The sequence below is a fragment of the Macrobrachium nipponense genome, chromosome 44 (genome assembly GCF_015104395.2).
Source record: "Macrobrachium nipponense isolate FS-2020 chromosome 44, ASM1510439v2, whole genome shotgun sequence".
NCBI lineage: Eukaryota > Metazoa > Arthropoda > Malacostraca > Decapoda > Palaemonidae > Macrobrachium > Macrobrachium nipponense.
The window spans coordinates 17479803-17501088 of record NC_087221.1 but is presented as its reverse complement, the minus strand read 5'-3'; the positions used below and the strand labels follow the sequence as shown (position 1 = coordinate 17501088).

At 36.3% G+C, this 21286-nt stretch overlaps 1 protein-coding gene across 2 annotated transcripts in view; it reads left to right on the top strand.

The window, feature by feature from the left end:
• The first annotated feature begins 2154 nt into the window (after positions 1–2154).
• LOC135204055 (alkaline phosphatase-like) overlaps positions 2155–21286 on the top strand; it is a 135137-nt gene continuing 116005 nt past the window's right edge. Inside the window, exon 1 of one of the 2 annotated variants that reach the window (XM_064234021.1) lies at positions 2155–4466. In XM_064234021.1, the coding sequence (XP_064090091.1) occupies positions 4316–4466 (151 nt within the window). In that variant the 5' untranslated portion in view covers positions 2155–4315. The remainder of the gene's footprint in view (positions 4467–21286) is intronic. The other variant, XM_064234020.1, reaches the window with a different exon arrangement.

The following is a 21286-nucleotide window of genomic DNA, read 5'->3' as shown; positions in this document are numbered from 1 at the left end:
TTATAAGTTTATTGCTGAAGTCTCTGTCTGTCTCAATAATACTTTTCTTATAAGAATGTGGTGTCATTATGGCAGAGGTTATCTTTATATTGGTCTCGATTTTAATACACTGTTTGTAGAATTTAATCCTCTGAAAGTCGTCAGGTCCAAACTACAAGGTACATCCATAGTTTTGGGGATGAATACAAAGCTGTCTGTTTAAGAGGTTAAAAAAATTATATTGCAAGCTGTACGAAGCCATTAAGCTGGAACATTAAAATAGTGTTTTGCTGACGAGTCATGGTGCTTTGATAATAAAGGAAGTAGCAATATTATATAAAAGTTGATTGAGCAAACCCAATCAACTTTTATATGAGGAGGAAATTCCACGATCTTGATGATTCTCTCTGAATAAAGGGATGAATTTTACGCCAGACATTAGAACCAGTACATGATAAAGAGTTTGTAGTAAATACCAAAGCCAGTTATGTTGTGTGTCATTACCTTAAGGATGTCCGATGACTCACGGCAGGGGGCTAAGTTTCACTTCGCAAATCATATCTGTGAAATATCTAGTGCAACAGAGGCCCACAGTACGCAAAAGTCCCCAAATGAAAAGTTGACAGAAGCAGGCTCTTAAGTAGACCAGATATGGTCCCCAACATTCTAAGACGAAGAGGAAGGTGCAACTCCACAAAAGTGGCAGTTTCATTCAACTTCTCGCTCAAACCGAAAAGTAATTCAATAGAAAATTAAGACAAGAAATGGTACGTAGGAAAAAGTGAGTGACTTTTTGAATGACTTTGCTAGGGTTAACATGGGATAAAAAGGACGATTGTAATTGGATGACACTAATTTAGCGATACCTTCTCTATAAATATTAACTGATTTGAAGCAACTCATGGTCATAGTGGCGTCAGTGCACCTCATGCGGTGCAATGTAGGCATTACTTAAGGTTCTTTGCAGCGTGACTTCGGCCCATAGCTGCAACCACTTTCGCCCCTTTTATTGTACCTCCTTTCATATTCTCTTTCCTCATCTTGCTTTCCACCCTCTTCTATCTAACACTTGATTCATAGTGCAACTGCGATGTTTTCCTCCTGTTACACCTCTCAAACCTTTTACTGTTAATTTCCATTTCAGTGCTGAATGACCTCATAGGTCCCAGTGCTTGGCCTTTGGCCTAAATTCTATAATCAACTCAACATCGAAATATTGTCAGCAGGGACTGGACGATTTGCTTGCTGGATCTATGAACAAGTTTTGAAAATAATCACCGCAACAACTTTTATACTAAGCTTTTAAAGTTACGAGGAGAATATCTAATGTCAGTCTGCCTTAACCGAGGTGAGTGTAAATATTATTGAAAACAGGGCACTATAAGGAAAGTTATGGAAAGTGACTGTCTACATATAGGGATATGAAAGTCCATCTCAAAGAATCCGATGTTATACACCTCAAACAGATATCTTTTTGCATTAGATACAGGGGTAAAAAGTCGACTAGAGGTCTAGAGATGAACGGATAATTCGTCCGTCTGTCTATGTAATTAATCCATGTGGCTCTGTAATTGAATGGGTACGTCAGACTGTTCACTTGAATATCTGAAAACTTAAAACCTAAAGGCACAGATTGGAATCCTAGGTGGGGCAGACATACTTATCAAACATAATTCTCTTTGGGCATAATTTATTCCCTAAATAATGTGGAATTCGATGTTCATGGGCATTTGTGACTTAATATTTCTGAGTTTGGGTGACAAAACTATTAGACATAGGCCTACATATATACTCTAATGTTTGTTGACAAGTTTGTTCTTTCTAACTCAATTTATCATACCATAGCTAACGTTCAAACTTGATTAAAGGTGCTATTATAATGAATATACGTTTTGAAACCTAATCACGTTTGCACATCAATTAATTTAATTTGTCCTTATTACATAATTGGCTAGTTCTAGCCTATGGGACAATTGAAATCACCATAATAAGACACGAAAAGAATTTTCCGTCGACAAACAGTAACTAACCTCGTCTGCTTTGTAAACGCTGAACGAGGGAGCGCGGTGTGAACCGTCGAGGGGAACCAACCGCTATTCTGGGAAGGGTCACGACTCACGACTGGGTTGGGTAACCGGGGTAAGAAGGGAGTTTGTTTGGGCGAACCCTGAGTTGCTGCACCGCCCCGTAACTCCTTTCTGAGCTCCGCTGGTTAGTTGGCCACGAGCCGTCGCCGGGTACGTGTTGTCTGTGCGCCCTTTTCGTACGCGGTTCGTTCAATGGTTTTGCTGCTTGGCCGGATTTTCGCTGTGCTGTCCTGTGTCTGAGTTACCCGAGAACATAAGACCTCCACAGAAGGCTCGATGTCATTCCTTGAGATGTTTGTTTACCTCGATTAGTGTCTCCTAATATTCAGGAAGATATAGAAAGCTGTTAACTTGATTCGTAAACCGAAGACTCGTGTTGGGAGTGAAAGAAAACCGTCATTTGAGTCAGAAGGAATGATCGGTGATGAAAATACTGGCATAATGGCAAGTTTAAGTTATTTATAAGGAAAAATGCGGTAATGTTCGTATTTGTAGTTAAGTGGAATAAAACATTGAATTTCAGATCGTCTCCACGCCACCGTGAGATGTTTGTGCAAGTGACTTGGTGAGATTAGGTTTTATAAAGAGTAAGCCCTACGGAAAGGTTCACAATAACATAAAATTAAAAAAAAAAATCAATTCAGTAGTTCATTGGCCGGTAATTTTCACGGCATAGGACCGACCAGGTGTAAAAAAAAAGTACATTAATATTTTCTAACTGGAAGAGATAAGGTGTATTTTCGATACGCAGTCAGTTTTGCTTAAGATGGGCGAGACCTATGATACAACTGACGATAAAACTGTTGGTGTCGGCGGCTGAAAAAGGAATAAAAAGAGCAGAACACCTTTTAGCGCTAATCATGTAGAAATTCGTGATTTTCTGTTCACAAAATCACTTTCTCTCGAACCTGTCTTGGAATAACACCTTTATTGCTGTGGAGTGTTGTACCTTTCAAGAATAAGAAAGTGTTTCCTCTTTTCCTCTTCAGACGGCAGCTTTCTCTTCCGGTTGAGGAATCCGAAGAATGTTTAAATATAAAAACAAAATCGGAAAATCATCATTTAGTTCATGCGAGACAGGCTTCAAAGATTAGCGTATTGGTTTGATGTTGGCTTTGCTCCCCGCAATGCGAAGGCTTATAAAAAATGTGAGAAAATAAGGTCTTCAGATCACCGTAACTGTTAAAATTACATTCCAAGAGATCATTTATGAATTTTGAAAGCGCAATACATTTTATTTCGAGGAAACCGCACTGTAAAAACATTAGATTGTAACTTCGGATTTGATACATTTTTACAGAAACCTACGATAGACAGGAACACTTTAGTTTCTCTCTGCCCCTCGCTCTCTCTCGTTTCATGCTACGTTAGAGAATGTCGATGAATTCCATGACCTGCGCAAGAAACAGAGGGGAAGAGAAAGAATCCTACAGCAGATCCTGAGGTATGGAATCAAAATCGAGGGTCGCAAGAGCAATTCCAAAGGGAGCCTACGACAAATGTATTCACTCATTTTGACAAAACAGTGAAAGCTGGAGGGGCTATTCTTAACAGCTCATGACCAATAATAATGGTAGATTTCATTCGAACTTTGAATTTTATTCAGAAGTGGTGTTGCGCTCTTTCTCAGAGAGAAGTGGACCTACCTCAGCTCTAATAGAAGTAAGAGGACAATTTTGAAACGAAAAGAGTTATGTTCTGTTGGCGACTTTTCCGATAAGTGCCAACTTAAGAGAGCGCTCATTGGTAACTGTGTGACTAAGAGGTATTGTTCCATACAAACTAACAATTGGCCAAAATGAACTTTTCCACGGTATACCAGTAATGATTTCATCTCAATTACTATAACTCTGAATATTTATTCCAGCCCTGGTTACACTTGTGTTGAGATCTGTGCTTGTGTAGTACTATCAAATATAGTACACTGTATATTATTATTGGTTTTTCCAAAGTTCATGGAATTTCACAAAGCGAGGAGACCTGAAATATCCTTTGTTTATATTCGATCTAAGCGTGGAAGCATCTTGAAATTAGACATAATAATCATAACCGGAATAGACAAACAGCCGAGGTAAAGCAAGCGCCAAACTCTCCAGGAACAACGACCGTACAACTCTTAAGAAGACAGGAATTCGGGAGCCCCCGGACACCCGGTGGGACCCGGGAAGGCCTATCCGTCTAGGAACGGACCAAAGCGGAAACACAGCCCATCATCTCCTGTCGTCTTGAGAGCTATGTAAACTTTGTCAATGAAGGGCCGCTGTGCATCTGGTCCCAGGAGAGGAAGTGCCGAAATATTCATGAGGCGAGGAGATAGAATAACCGCCATGGCTTTGATGATGGTGGTTTTCCTGTTTGCATTGTGTCTTCCACAGTCTATGGCCTGGGCTCAGGTGGAAGGTAAGTGGTTACGAAATGAGCAGTGGTGATACTTTGTGTTTCATGATTTATTATTATTGAACTCATTTTTATTTACAAAGAGATGAGCTATGTCGTTGATATTTAACTGACGAACGGAGAAATGTTTAGAAAAGGATGTTTAACTAAGCACTTGAATGTTTGTTTATGTAGTTAATAAAGTTCATGTATTTCAGGAAATCTTGTGATATATTTGGGAATCATTCATGATATATGAGATTTACTTAATTTTTTTTTATTTTTTACAACGTAGAAATGTTATATATATATATATATATATATATATATATGTATATTATAATATAATAAATAATATATATATATATAATATATATATAATTATATATATATAACGTATATATATATATATTTAAGTATATAATATATATATATATATAATGTATATATGGAACAATAGATATAAATTATATACATATATATATATATATATATATATATATATATATATATATATATATATATCTTATATATATATATTATATTATTCCTTCAGGATTTGGTTTTGTGATTCTGTCTATTGTTAGTATGTTAACTCCCCATCAAGTGAAGTACCAATAGCCAGAGATATTTTGATTTAAAAACCCTTTGCAGTAAACAACATCTTCTTAAACAATAAACTTCCCGTCGTAAGAGGAACATTACCCCAGGTGTATATATATATATATATATATATATATATATATATATATATATATATATATATATATAATTATTATATAATTATACATAAATATATATATATATATATATATATATATATATATATATATATAATTACATAATATATATACATAAATATATATATATTATATTAATATATATATATAATATATATATATATATATATATATATATATATATATATATATTATCTCCTCTCACGATGGGAAGTTTATTGGTTTTAACTGATTATGTAACAGACAATATCACAAACCCTAAAATGTGGTAATAACAAAAGGAGGTTGGAATTTTAAGGAAATAATGATAAAGTGTAGTTAAACGGTCAATTTCAATGGCTAACAGTAGTTAACACAGTTGTGAAAGAACGACGCTGGTGGGATTACAAATGGTGGGTGTCCCGTGATGAAAAGAGACACTAAGCCTATGTGTTAGTCCTCGTTATCTTCTACATTGGCCCAGGCTTTTGAAAAGTCGATTGATAAACTTCCGTGAGAATTGGTCTTGAAGTTAATCAGCTTTTTATATCAGATTTCTCATGCTCTCCTGATAGGTTAATAATATTAATTTGATTATGGCAGATTTCCGAATCTTCCCATACCACTATAGTAGATTCACATCAACCGTGCATCTGGTGTCTAGGCCCGTCCCTTACGACGCTGCTGATTGGCTGTTGATAAGCCAATCACCGGGCTGGAAACTCTCAGTCTCTCTGGAGAGTTCACATAGGCAGGATGTATGTTCCACCTCCTGAGGGCTACGTCTTTCAAAAGTATCCCTCAGGAAAGGTGGAACATACATCCTGCCTATGTGAACTCTCGAGATAGACTGAGAGTTTCCAGCCCTGTGATAAGCTTATCAACAGCTAATCAGGAGCGTCGTAAGGGACTGGCCTAAACATCAGATGCACGATTGATGTCAATCTACTATAGTAGTTGTTTCTGAAAGGCTAATTGGCTCGACTCCAGTTTATGCTGTAATCAGTATCCCGCATATATACGAAATGCGATGAATTTCCTCTGGGGAAGTAGATATCGCTTTTAGTAAAACGATCGCCATCCCAAAATTTAAACTTGGGTTTTCAATGAAATTGAGGGTACTGCAGTTATCAGCCTGAAAGCGCCGTGTCATTTGTACGAAACGATAAAATGGAAGAGGAAACCCTATCTTGCTTCTCTCGCTTCCTCTTTCTAGAGAATGGACTCCAGTCATATGTCGTTACTTTTGAGAAATGATACCGCCACTAATCTTCCGAACGAATTTTCCTCCTCATTTCTAGGAAAGAGGAAGGTAATGAGCTTCGCTCGTTCAAGAGAACTGGAAATTGCTTCTGGGATTTCGCTAAGGAATGTTAGCTTCATGATTCGTGTAACTCGCCAAGCTGCTCCCCTCTTCATACACTGCGTTTCTACAAATGACCTTTTTAGCATTTAGATGAGTCTCTCTCTCTCTCTGCGTGTATGTGCGTTGGTACCATGTCAATAACATGAAATGCATTGTCTTCTCAACACTAGACCAATCTTCTTGTGTATAGAATACTAAAGAAAAAAAAAGCTCATCAGAAGATCGAATCTCCCAAGTTTAAATTTTATCTTTAGTTCAACGTACGTACCTTTTTCTCATGCAGTTATTTTATTTTTTAATATTTTCAATTGCATTTTTAAAAATTTTTAATCTCTATAGAAATACGTATTTGCAGACATAGCGCTCTGCAAAGAAAATAGAGAGCTTTCCCTTTCACTTTAGAAGCAGAGGTGATCCTTGGATACCAACGTCTGCCTATATCGAATGCTGCTTTAGAGTTACTCAGAATAGCACCGTCTTCTTGGCTGGGTATATTTATGATTTGATTTTACTGTTTATGATACCACCACCACTACTACCAATAATAATAATTATATTATGTATTATTACCATTATAAGTAGTAGTGACGCTCATAGGAATGTCCAATTTAAAAAAACGAACAAACAAACAAACACATACATTTAAGGCATTGTTGAGAGTCAAATCAGAGACTTACATATCCATTCGACAAATGCATGTTTGTACAGGCCATCTCAAACGTACGCCAGCTATTTCTTTCTTCGGATAATTTATGTTTTGGCACAGGGACAGGTGGCACCAATCAAAATTCATAATTGGGATTAACTCGAGCCAGAAGCAGAATGTGCGCATCGAAGATAGAGATGAAGGTGGGTATGCTGCAAAAGCTGTAGACGAATCAGGAGACGCGAAAAGTGGGGAGTGGAGCTCCGTGTTAGGTAGAAGTCTCAGGTGTGTCGCAATGTCTCGTAGCAGTCGTAGCTTACACGGAGAGTAAATGTTTCCTCATTCTGGAGTGTTATTGAAGACTTTTCCTTTTTTATATAAACGTCTTCTATAGAGAGCCGTCCAGGGTTAGTCTCATAGGCGATGATTTCCTATAATAATCTCCTTAGCTGCGTCGCTATGGGGGGGAGGGGGGCAGTGCGTCCCCGGGCACCACCAGGCAGATGCTTAGCCTCCCCCCCCAACCCCAACAAGTTGAAGTTCCCTATATAGCTAAACTTTAACCCTTTGGTGGTCAAAAGAAGACATTCTCTCCCTATCGATCACGTCATACGAAATTACAGTTGTGCTTTAATGACATTATTTCGGTTCTTGTCACCTTGACAACTTATGAATGGATGTAGTTATAGGATTTTAACGCAAATGTCCTGTTTGTTCATGATATTTTAATCCAACTTATGTAGGAAGTGATTGAAATTATTGTTACAGTTTTGAAAAAGTGCAATGCAATTTGCTTCTGCTGCTGAGAGTATGAGAGTTAATTTCTAAGGAGAGGAGATGAAGAAGAGGGAAAGAGATAGGTTGAAATTTTGAAGAGATTTTGGTGGGTCTTAAGCCTTTTGTGTTATTGATGATATGCACTATTTTGATCTATTTACATGACAAGGATATTATATTTTGTTGAAAATTAAAATTAGGCTAGTGTTGAATATAAGGTTGTGAGGAAATGCACATTACAGTATCTGATACATTTGCATATAGTAAGAGATGAAGAATAATTAAAAAATGAGCTCTATAATTTCAAATACTCCATGGATATATACTATCAGCACTCTCTCAGGGACAGGGGAGTCCTGTTCATCCAAATACGAGAGGCTTTGTGAGGCCCACGATCACCGTTGGCAGTTACACTTGTATACCATTTTGCCTCTAAAGAGTTCTGTTGGACGACGGTAGGTGCTGCTCTATAGGCCGAGAACCTCCGTATATCCTGACAAATAATCCACAACGGTGTTTGTAACCACTTCAGCGGTGTGATTGGTATGGTCTTGGCCTGCCACCTCTTTGGCCACGAGTTCGATTCTCGGGCATTCCACTGAAGTGTGAGAGATGTGTATTTCTGGTGATAGAAATTCACTCTCGACGTGGTTCGGAAGTCACGTAAAGCCGTTTGGTCCCGTTGCTGAATAACCACTGGTTCCATGGAACAAAAACACCATACTAACAAACAACAATGGCGTTTGTAGCCGTAGTACTATCAGCAGAGCGGATGTGGCTGGAGGCGACTCTTCCGCTTATTCACTCGTCTTGCTGATAATCACTAGACTGTCTAGATAATTTGTTTAACTTATAAGAGGGTGATAGTTACAGTCGTCGTTATGGTCGTTAAGCCATGTATGTAGGAATATTCCAGTGCCCATCGTGACCGCTGTTGTTTGTGATTAATGGCCCAACTACTGTTGCGGGAGAGGGTACGGCAGATGTAATGGGCTAGTGATAGTCTCAGGTTAACATGGTTGGTGCTTGTTGAGGTAGTGAATCCAGGTGAAAAAAGTCACACAAAAGGAGTCACATTAATCTTTCCTAGATAGCGATCCCTAAGGGTTTTAACCCGGTCTGTATTCTCCGTTTTAACCCAGTATGTAATTCACCTTTGCGGCGTGTTTAGTACAAATCCTTTGGAGATTTTGTTTTTTTAACCCGGTATGTATCCACCTTGCACCGGGTATAGTACTAGCCCGTTGAGATTACCACAAAAACATAAACAAAAGACTAATTATCATAATGATCCCCAAGGAATATTGTGAATTTTTCTTTGTGACTTTATTATCGGCCACCGTAAAAATAAATGAGACTTTTTTAAAAAAAAATGAATTTTTCTTTGTGACTTTATTATCGGCCACCATAAAGAAATATGACTTTTTAAAAAAATTTTTCCTGTGACTATTACCGCCACCGAGGTAGTACCCGATTATGTAGCTTTCTCATATATGAGGTTTTTAATAAATTACAACAGCTTAATATGAAATATAGTAGCATGAAGACTGGAAATCATCTTTTGTATATTTGCATACCAAAGCAAAGTTTCGGAAATCGTTTCCCATCATAAGGCATGCTTAAATACACGAAAACATAAATGGAAGGTATGTAAATTTTAGATTAGTTAAAATTAGGCATGATGTAAAATCACATTACGCCATAACAGAATTTCAGGATCAATTTGACCTTTCTTATATATTTTCTTGATGACTGAAGACAGCGGTCAAGTCGTAAAATTGACTTGGATAATTATTACACATTGATTAATAACGACTTCACCTCCCCTTGGGAAGAGCCTACATATATATTGAATTAACCCCTTATATATACAATATATAATAATATATATATATATATATATATATATACATAGTATATATAAAAATATTTAAAATATATATATATATAATATATATATACTACAACCATATATATATAGGAGAGAGAAGAGAGAGGAGGAGGAGAGAGACGAGAGAGAGAGAATGATAGAGAGGAGAGAAAGAGAGATTTCTTCTTGAGAGAGTAGAGAGAGAGAGACTTTGGGTCTCATCTTCAGGGCTGTAAAATATACAAAATACACAAATTAAAACTGGATAATAAATTAATAGTGCTACGCTGGCTTTTCTCCATCCTGTTTATACCAAATCTACGGCGTTCCAGATGCCCCAACTTTCCTATATATATATATATATATATATATATATATATATATATATATATATATTATATATATATTGGTAAAAATGTTATGTTACAACATAATTTCATCTAATAAAAGGACCCCATAAAAAACGCCAAAATGTAGAAAGTAAGTACGTACTATATTTCAGAGACTGCTGTATCTCTCTTCAGGTAGACAGCAGTCTCTGAAATATAGCACTTACTCTCTATATTTTGACGTTTTTATGAGCTCCTTTTATTACATATAAAACACATAAATACGTATATTATATATGTGTATATATATATGCTTTATTATATAAACTAGCACAACTTAAATAATCGGAGATATTCATGAACTTTGTGCCCCGTTCTTTTTGGTGGTATTTGTTATCCTATTTAACGTATCGTTTGCAGATCTCATTGGCAGTCCTGGATGAACACCAGTGATTTAGTTTAGATTCATTTTTTTCATTTATCCGGAAATCACCATAATCCAAGAAATAAGGCTGAGAATTTTCCTCTTCTACGTCAGAGTATTTTCCGTCTTGTCTTAGGAATTATAATGGAAAAATTGATAGATTAGTTTATGTGCTTTGCTTAGTAATAAGTTTTCCTACTCCTTTCCCTGTTTCAATCGTGCAGTGTGACTTAAATTGTCAAGACTTGGAAAATGAGGCACAAAAGTTCCCTTCTAGTTATTATTGCTTATTCCTCTGGTTTTCTAATAACAGATCTCTTTCAGCATTTCCCATTCGTTACGTTACGTCTTTCGATTGAACACCATGATCTTTGGAAGCTTGAATTTCAAGTCAGTGGCCCTTTTGGTGGGCTTGCTCTGTAGCAGTGGTTCCCAAAATGGGGGAAATTTCCCCCTGGAGGAAATTTGTGGCTACCAGTGGGGAAATAATTACACTACCTACTAACTAAAAAAATCTCAGATATTCCATCTTTCTCATGTGGGTGAGAGAGAGAGAGAGAGAGAGAGAGAGAATGTCTGTTGTAGATGTAAATAGTCACAGTGTGTTTTAACTACTCTTTCCCTCATACACATGAAGGGGGAAATCTGGAAGGTTGAACTGGATGTAAGGCGAAATGACAGAAACAAGTTTGGGAACCACTGCTCTATAGGTTAGGATTGTAATAACACTGAACCGGTTCCTTGACCTTCACGATAAATAAAAGAATGATTCATTCTTTGAAAAATAGAAAAAATACAATGAAGTGTAGCGTGACCTAGTTTTGAGATGGAGTTCATCCAGGTGTACTGCGTTTCAGTCTTTATAAAGCGTAAGATATTCTGATCAGCTGATATGGAGACTTGAGCCTTTTCCCCAGAATTCAGAATGGCCCCACTTGACCGAATGGCGGACGGGAGGATGGATGGATTTTGTTTCAGTGATCTTATGCATTATTCTGTCCTCCGAAGTAAAGCGTTAACTTCACTTCGAAAGAGATGCAAATGTATTCGATTGAATAAGCTAAAGATCCCGCATATCGCATCCGTGATGCATAACGGAACGGACAAAGGCTCTCGTATTAATGAGAGAGAGAGAGAGAGAGAGAGAGAGAGAGAGAGAGAGGATAAGAGTCGAGATTTAACGTCTAAATGTAGTAGCAAAATTGAGATTATTTTAATTTTTTTGGTCGACTTCGGCCATGTCACGAAGTTTACAGTGTGCACTGTAGGCATTACCAAAGGTTCTTGCAGCGTCCCTTCGGCCCCTAGCTGCAACTCCTTTCGTTCCTTTGACTGTACCTCCGTTCATAGTATCATTCTTCCTTCTTGTTATCCACCCTCTTCTAACAATTGTTTCATAGTGCTAGGTTTTCCTCCTGTTACACCTTTCAAACCTACCTACTCTCAATTTCCTTTCCAGCACTGAATGACCTCGCAGGTCCCAGTGCCTGGCCTTTGACCTAAAACTTTATTTTCCATTCTTAGTTCAGTGGACCATGGAACGTTATTTACAGAATTACGATAAAATATATTACTGGAAGAAATATGTCGGATATGAATAAACATGTATAAACGGGGTGTGACTTTGGTAGCTTTTAATTTTTCGTATTGTAGCTAAGATATACTTAGGAGTGAAGTTGCCAGCCCCACGCCGTTTTTCTTCTTACCTGCCACCTATTGCACCCAACTGATAACTGTGTAGATAATGCTTCATGATAATTGGAAGCATGTTGGAGATTTTTTTTTTGGTAAAAAATTGGCAGTGAAATCAGTATTATCTACCCAGTGGTATTATATTATATATATAAATATATATTATTTAATTATATATTATTATTAATATAATATATATATATTAATAATAAATAAATATAACAATACATATATGTATATATATATATATATTATATTAATATATGTGAAAATATATTAATTCCGAGGTAGAGCGGATTGGAGATGAAAGGACATTTGTAGCTTAATGCATGTATTTGAATTACGGGTTGTGATAAAAGTTCATATTATATATAAATTATTATATGTATAATATATATATATATATATATATATATACCTATTGCTATATATATAATATAATGTATTCGTATAAATATGATTTCATGTATGTATGTATGTATGTATCTATATATGAATTTAAACGTACCATAACACACAGTTAACACAAAACAACACGTTTCGACTGACAGAGCTTCAATCCCCATCACTGCTGAATGTGGACAGTTGATTGATGACAGGACACTGTAGATGTGGAATAGCGACGTTGGTGGGACCGAGAAACATCGAGCGGCGGTTGTCCGGAGATGAAAGAGCTCAATCTCTCGTTGCTTTAGTCCTCGTTAGCTCCTGTGTGGCGGGCTTCCTGTCTTTGCCGTTCCCACATGGGGTTAGTTCTGTAGGGGGATAGTGCTGTCAGTGGACCTCATGCAGTGCGCTGTAGGTATTACTTAAGGTTCTTTGCAGCGTGCCTTCGGCCCCTAGCTGCAACCGCTTTCGTCCTTTTACATGTACCTCTTTCATATTCTCTTTCTTCCGTCTTACTTTCCACCCTCTCCTAACACTTGATTCATAGTGCAACCGAGAGGTTTTCCTCGTGTTTCACCTTTCAAACCTATTACTGTCAATTTCCATTTCAGCGCTGAATGACCTCATAGGTCCCAGTGCTTGGCCTTTGGCCTAAATTCTATATTCAACTCTACACATGGGTCTAGCGCTGTCAACGCACCTTCTCAAGGGCGGGGCGCTTTCAGACGTTACTTCAGGTTCTTCGCAGCTTCCCTTCGGTGCCTAGATCCGCAAGCCCTTTCATTCTTTTCAATATTTTTACTATACCTCCGTCCATATTCTCTTTCATCATTCTTACTTCCAATATTCTCCTGACATTCGTTTCATAGTGCAACTGTAAGGTTTCCCTCCCGTTACACTTTTGAAACCTTTTCACTCTCAATTTCATTTTCAGTGCTGAATGACCCCATAGGTTCCAGTGTTTGGCATACGGCCTAAATTCTATATTCCATTCCATTCTCTCTTGACCTTGGTGGGCGTAACCGCTGGAAGATACTTTACAAGGGTCTTACCTGACCTCACCGGCCTTGCAGCTCGTTCGGGTTGCCGCAGGTCCCTCAGTGTGAGGCACCTCTAAGGTCTACTCGTCCTTAAAACCCGATTTTCAGTGTCCACTTGATAGGTTCTTTCTCCAAGTTTGACTGACGATGGCGGATTCTAGAATCTTCCTTTAGCATAATCTTTTAATAATAATGAAAAGAAAACTTTGAAGGCTTTTAATTTGAAAAAAAGGCTTACTTTTGTATATATTTTTAATTTTATATAAAAAAGCTAAGCCTCACATTGATGCCATGAAATCCTGACCCCTCTGAACCTTATCCTACTGATCGTTAATGCTTTATCAGTCTTTGTGAGAAGTTTCTACCAGTCTGCCTGACTTGGATTTCATCATAATAGTTGTTGCAAAAAAAAAAAAATTATAAATACCGGAAATTATTTTTTCTTTTATTAGTTACCAATAGTTTTAGAAAAGCGAAACAACAAGATCATTAGGCTTGAGGTGTTCAGTAGTTCTGTTGATGTTCTCAACATAAGAAACTTTATTTTGGCGCTAGAGCCAGTATTTTAATTGTTTGTGGAGCCCCTACTGTAATATAGAGCCTCAGTGGCGTGGTCGGTATAGTGTTGGCGTGCCACCTCCGTGGCCGCGAGTTCGATTCTTGGGCATTCCATTGAGGAGTTCATTCTCGACGTGATTCGGAAGTCACGTAAAGCCGTTGGTCCCGTTGCTGAATAACGACTGGTTCCATGCAACGTAAAAACACCATACAAACAAACAAACAAACAATCTACTGTAATTTAATTTCTTCTCTCTGTTGATATCCCTCTCGATGTCGAGTAGGGTAATAATCTGGTTAAATTCCTTTTCCTTATACGGATGCGAGCATAATCCTAAGCCCTTAAAGAAACAGATTGGTAGCCAGTCATAATCTTTACTAACACAGCTTAATAAGTTTATATAGAAAACGTCTCTTCGGTCCCTAGCTGCAACCCCTTTTATTCCCTTTACAGTACCTCTGTTCATATTCTCTTTCTTTCATCTTACTTTCCACCCTCTCCCAACTATTGATTCATAGTGCAACTGTGAGATTTTCCTCCTATTACACCTTTCCAACCTTTTTACTGTCAATTTCCCTTTCAGAGCGTGGCCTTTGACCTAAATTCTATATTCTATTCTATACTGTCCTATCCTATTCGATGAAAACAGCGAAAGTAGGCTACCTAGATACGGTGAAAGCATATTGTGTTTTTTGTCTATTATGATTGAGACATTCAGGACCGTCTTTTCTCATCCAGTTATGAATTTATTATTCTGCAATAGCTTACTTAGTCTATTATGAAAATTGCTGTAAACTCGCCACCTATTGTCCTTGAATATATAAAGGCATCATCCACGGATCAAGTCTGGAGGTTTGATGGACGGCAAAATTTGTTTCGAAATTGTTCTACGTAATAGTTCGCTAGAAGAGTCTGCTTATACTAAACCCGGATTTTCGCTTACTCGAGGAGTATGCCTACAAACTACTCAATTGTTGTTGTTGTTGTTGTTGTTGGGGGTTGGTGAGGAAAGGTCTATGGAAGAGCCTAAAAAGGTCCGAAAAAGGTGTTTCGCGTTGAGTTAAAGATACGGGAATTTTAGGCTGGGATATTTATGATTTATTTATCAGATTGAAAATGTAAAAAATAAATAATGTGCTTGTTGCACAATACAGGAAAATGATTTCTAATGAAATACAGAGTATTTATTTTTAATTGCCGTGGTGAAACAAGGTTCTCTTTAATTGTAGATTTTTGCACGTTTGAATTTATTTGATGTACTGAATTTTGCCTGTTTCTGTTCAGTTATTATTATTTTTTTCCACTTGTAACTGAGAATCTATGAACGTGTTTAGTTTGTGTCCTTTTTATTTGATCATCGTTGCTAACATGAATAGTACTAAGTATGAGTATTAATTACGAAGACCACTTCACGATAAGTTAGGAATATAGTTTACAACTTATGCGTAAGGGGAAAATCTTGCACGCGTCCCGAGTAAGCTGGAGGTCGGATCACGCCTTGTTTGTTTATAAAAGTTACCATGGAAAGAAAAATAAATTACGTTAGTGCGTAGTCTTTAATAAACCAGTTAGAACTATAGGAGATAATAACCACTCAAACTCGTAGGTTACGATGTAGGCAGTGTCTCGCTTCAAAGTGTTGATGTAGATGACCTGAAGTAGATTTGTATCCCACTGGCTAGCATAGTGAACTAATCGCTAAAGCTCCAGTCTACTTCATGAATGCTGAAAGCCTATTCGGGCTATAGTTTGGCCTTCAGGGAGGTCATGAAATCGACATTTTGCACCACATCACTAACAATTCTTCTTAAGAGTTCAACAGGCTGTGATCATTTTTGGAAATGAAATTTAGGTGTTTATCTTTTTACTGCGCTAGTCTTGCTCACCTTTGGACATAAGTTCGTGATAGTGTTTGACGTAAATCGATTAAGCTCTTTAGTATTTTGTTTTAAAGGAATCACCTTGCTAGAAGATACTGAGATACTTATTCCCACTTCATGATGTCAGAGGAGGATCTAATCAACCAGTGTTGTGTTGTGTCATACCTGGCCTGGTCGAGCCCAGGTAATTAATAGCTACAAGACAGCTCCAGGATCAGGCCATGATAGATTTCTCCTTAGCTACAAAGTAATGGCCTGGAGTGATGTGCTAGGTAGATGGAAAGATTCATTTTATCTACACGAATTGCTAGAATTGGTGGAAAAATTATGGTCTGCAGTATTGCCACACAAAAAAGCAAATTGCTTTATATTGCAATATTGCAATCCAATAGCGGTCCAGGGAGAGTTTAAAAGAATTTGAAATGAACAAAGCCTTTGTGAATATCATAAGATAAACAAGAGTGGTTAATAATCATATCTTTTTGATGTCAAGGAAACTGAGCAACTGCATTTTTTTTAACACCATATTTTTTGGAAGCTTGAAATGCAAGTCTTTGGTTCCTTTGGGCTTGTTCCATATGAAGGGTAGTTCTCCTGAATAATAATAATAATAATAATATTAATTATATATCGACGATAATATAACAACTAGAAATCTTTCTATCCTTCTTAACATGACCAAGAGTGGAAGCTCTACTTGTTAATCGTTTTTCTTATGCAAGTTGACCCCACCCATTTCATGTAGTATGATTTAATTATATATATTATGAACCTTTCTAGGAGAAATCGACGTATTTTGTCGTTTCATATCGGGACTTCCCCATACGACTAAGGAAAGATTATATAACCCGTTTTCCAGACCTGTAAGCCTTCCACTTATTGCAATGCAGCCTCTTGCAGTCTGGCTGGATGTAGTGCATCGCCAAGGGACTGAGTTTGTGGAATGGGGTTTGTTATAGAGGTGGGTAAACATTCTCGTGGGGACGGTGGAGATCTTGGAGGTCGAGATGAAGGGGTGAATGAAGATGGTGGGGTGAGGAGGCGCGTAGGTAGAAGTAGGTTGATAACCACGTTGTTGAGAATTCTTTAGGGTGGGTCTCCCATGTGGGTGGAGAGGCAGGTTTAAGGTGGATGGCTGTTGTCTTAATGGTAGCCGGTATGCTGGCGGTGGGGTAATAGGTGGGTGTTTGGGGGGGAGGGTAGACTTGTTTTTCTTCTTTATGGCATTAGTAGGAGGGGGATGGGAGGAGAAGATTAAGAGAAGAGAAGATGCAGATGAGGAGAGGAGCTTTAGATAATAATCTTCATTATCCTTGTTTAGGTGAAACCGGCAACGGTGTCGGGGGGGGGGGGGGGGTATTGGCGGTGCATGTAGCGATTGCGGAAAGCTCAGGCGATGAGAGAATTCCACTCTTGCATTAATTAAGTTGGAAAGCAGGAAGAAAACGGGCCAAGGGAATAGACAGGGATCATAGAAGAATTGACGATTGCAAAACGAATAACGCTTAGTGGAAGAACGAATTGAAATCTTCCGTAAAAAAAAAAAAGAAAAAAAAAAACTATTCCCTTGGATAAGAAATTCGACGCCATATTGTCATGTCAGGATCAGCGAAAATGGAATATTCTATTTGAAATGAAAAGTTGAGGCGTAGGCGTGCATTCGTTTGATCGCAATCAATATCATCATCATCACTCTCTCTCTCTCTCTCTCTCTCTCTCTCTCTCTCTCCTCGTCTCTCTCTCTCTCTCTCTCTCTCTACTTTTGTTGTTCTTTTTAAAAAAACTCCTCTAATTTTTCCTTCTTGTCTGGAAAAATCAATTAAACGTTCAGCACCCCTTCATGAATCCCTTGGTGGCACCCCACTATGCTACGTTCGACTGAACGAGGTTTCTGAATGATTTCCTACGCTTCAGTAGACTCGCAAAGGTGTTTCGCTGAAGCTAGCTAGTATTCAGAACAAGCTCGAGCGAGAAGTACGAAAATCTGAGAAAGAGCATTGGGTTGATATGTATATTTATATATATATATATATATATATATATATATATATATATATAAATACACACACACATTATATAATATATATATATATCTATAATATATATAAATTGTAATATATTCTACATACATATATATATATTTATATCTATATTATTAATTATAATAAAATATATATCTATATCATAGATAATATGAAAGGAGGTACAGTAAAATAAATGAAAGGAGTTTGCAGCTAGGAACCGAATGGACGCTGCGAGAACCTTTAGTAATGTCTACAGTACACCCTGTGAGCTGCACTAACGGCACTAGCTCCCTACGGGGAGAAATGTCGAGATCAGTAAGATACAGATGACCTTCAATAAGGAGAATAAATGGAAATAATCTTGAGAGAGGTTATTCTATTTCAGAATAATTTTCGAATTGTTGTCATCTTTTTCAGAGCATCTGACAGAAAAAAGATCGTCGTTAGTTGTATATATATATATATATATATATATATATATATATATATATATATATATATATATATATATATATGTTATATATATATATATATATATATATATATATATATATATATATATATATAAAAGGCTCATTAAAAACACTGTATTAAAGTTAAGGACTATATTTCTTTGCCCATTTCCACCCTTGTCAGGGAATGAGCTTTAAACCAGAGTATTTTAATGGTCCTTTTTATTTATACTTGAGACGTGTCCTGTTTTAACGAAGAAGAAGTTGATTTACAATATATATATATATATATATTATATATATACACTATATATATATATATATATATATATATATATATATATATATATATATATATATATATATATATATATATATATATATATATATACATATATTTTCTATATATAATATATATATATAATTATAAATATATATATATATATATATATATATACAATATAGTATATGAACCTGGTAAAAATGTTCTGTTACAACAGAAATTCCATCTAATAAAAGGAGCCCATAAAAAGTACTTTTCTCTCTCTATTTTGGTGTTTTTTATGGGCTCCTTTTATTATATATATATATATATATATATATATATATATATATATATATATATATATATATATATATATATATATATATGCACATATATTTTCATGCAATCCCAAATTAAATAAACTATCGTCCATCGTATACCATACTCGCGATGTGTCGATGTCCAAAGTGGTAGAATGTTAAAGAGAGAAATAAGTCCTTATCTGCGAAAACTCTCTTCCCGTTCACTCCATCCGTCGCTCGTGATTTTGTAGGTGGGAGGAAGGAGGTGGCTGTTTAAACAGACCGTGAACCCTTCTTCAGGAAGCAGGTGAGGTTGTTTTCATTCCTCCCGCCCCTCGGAAAATATTTGAAGACTAACCAAACCCCGCCTCGACGAGGCCGTTCGATGATGGAGCTGTGCAAAATTAATCTGTCGTACTCATGGGGTCCATATTAAACACCGTCTTTTTCGTTCTCGTTGAAAGAGTATGAGCATAGCTTTACAGTCCGTAAATTATCGTAAGATATACGTGTAGCCTTTATCACAATAAAATTACTTGAGGTTCTTAGTAGCAGGGTTGGTGATTTTTTTATTTTGAAAAAAGAAAAAAAATATAAAAATCTGATTTATTTGATTTTTTAAATTTATTTATTTATTTTATTTGTTAGATGCCCTTTCAATCCCTTTTTTCCTCATAATGTATTTTATGACAGAATTACTATTGATTTTACTTTTAGGTTTCCAGTTCTGGCCCAAAGTATGTACTTCCAATTTTTGTATATCAAAATAAATAGGTGCAGCACAGTTATGCTTAAGTTTTATTAACCTCCAAACCATATTTTTCAATTTGTTTGCTTTCAAATAAAAAAGTGAAAGATAAAAATATGATTTTTTAATCGAGAAAATCAATGATTTAATCACTTGATTAAATAATTTTGATTTAATCATTGCCAACCCTACTTTGCAGTGCATCTTCGACCCCTAGCTGCAACCCCCCTTTATTCTTTTTACTGTGCCTCTGTTCATATTCCCTTTCTTCCATCTTACTTTCCACGGTCTTCCAACAATTGTTCCTCTTGTTACAGCTTTAAAACCCCTTTTACTCTCAATTTCATTTTCAACGCTGAATGACGTCATAGGCCCCACTGCTTGGCCTTTGGCCTAATGTTTACATTCCAGTTGCAATTTGCTACAATAAGCAAGTATCGACGAACATTTTTTTTTTGTCAGATGCTCATTTATTTTACTGTACCTCCTTTTATATTATATTTTTTCCATCTTCCTATCCACCCTCTCCCAACAATTATTTCTCAGTGCAACTGTGAGAGTTTCCTCCTGTTACACCTTTCAAACCTACCTACTCGTGATGTCCTTTCCAGAATGACCTCGTAGGTCCCAGTGCTTTGGCCTAAACCCTATGTTCCATTCCTAGAAGTTTTCTTTCGTTTCAACAAGCTTTATGTTCAGGAAAATGATGATTGTGATATTGAGTCATTTTACGTAGCGTAAAACAGGTATAAAAGATACAAAAGTTACAATCTGTGCAAAACTACAGAAAATTCCTTATGAATTCATGCTCGGGTAACGAGTTACCAGTTACCTTTAATTTCAGAATTTCAATAATATGCTTCTATATATTTATTAATCAGGTGTTTCTTTAATAATTCCGTCGATAAGTGACCTTTATTATAGTTATATAAAATGTCAAAACATTCTCTCTCTCTCTCTCTCTCTCTCTCTCTCTCTCTCTCTCTCTCTCTCTCTCTCTCTCTCTATATATATATATATGTATGTATATATATATATAGTATATAGTATATATATGTGTATATATATATATATATATATATTATATTAAATACTATATAGATATATATTAGTGTATCATTATGTATATATATATTTTGCTATCAAATGAGCAACATCCGTAACATTATTTTAGTATATATAGCAATGACATTTTTCATAATGTTGATATATACTAAAGTAAATATCCAATATTTATATTCTTTTAATACGTATACCTTTCTGCTCCTATTTCCACGCCTTCAATGGTAAGAGCGTTCTGGTAACATTGCCTATTAAAGGACATGTCAACTAACTTTTGCATATTCGTAAATGTTTTATGTATA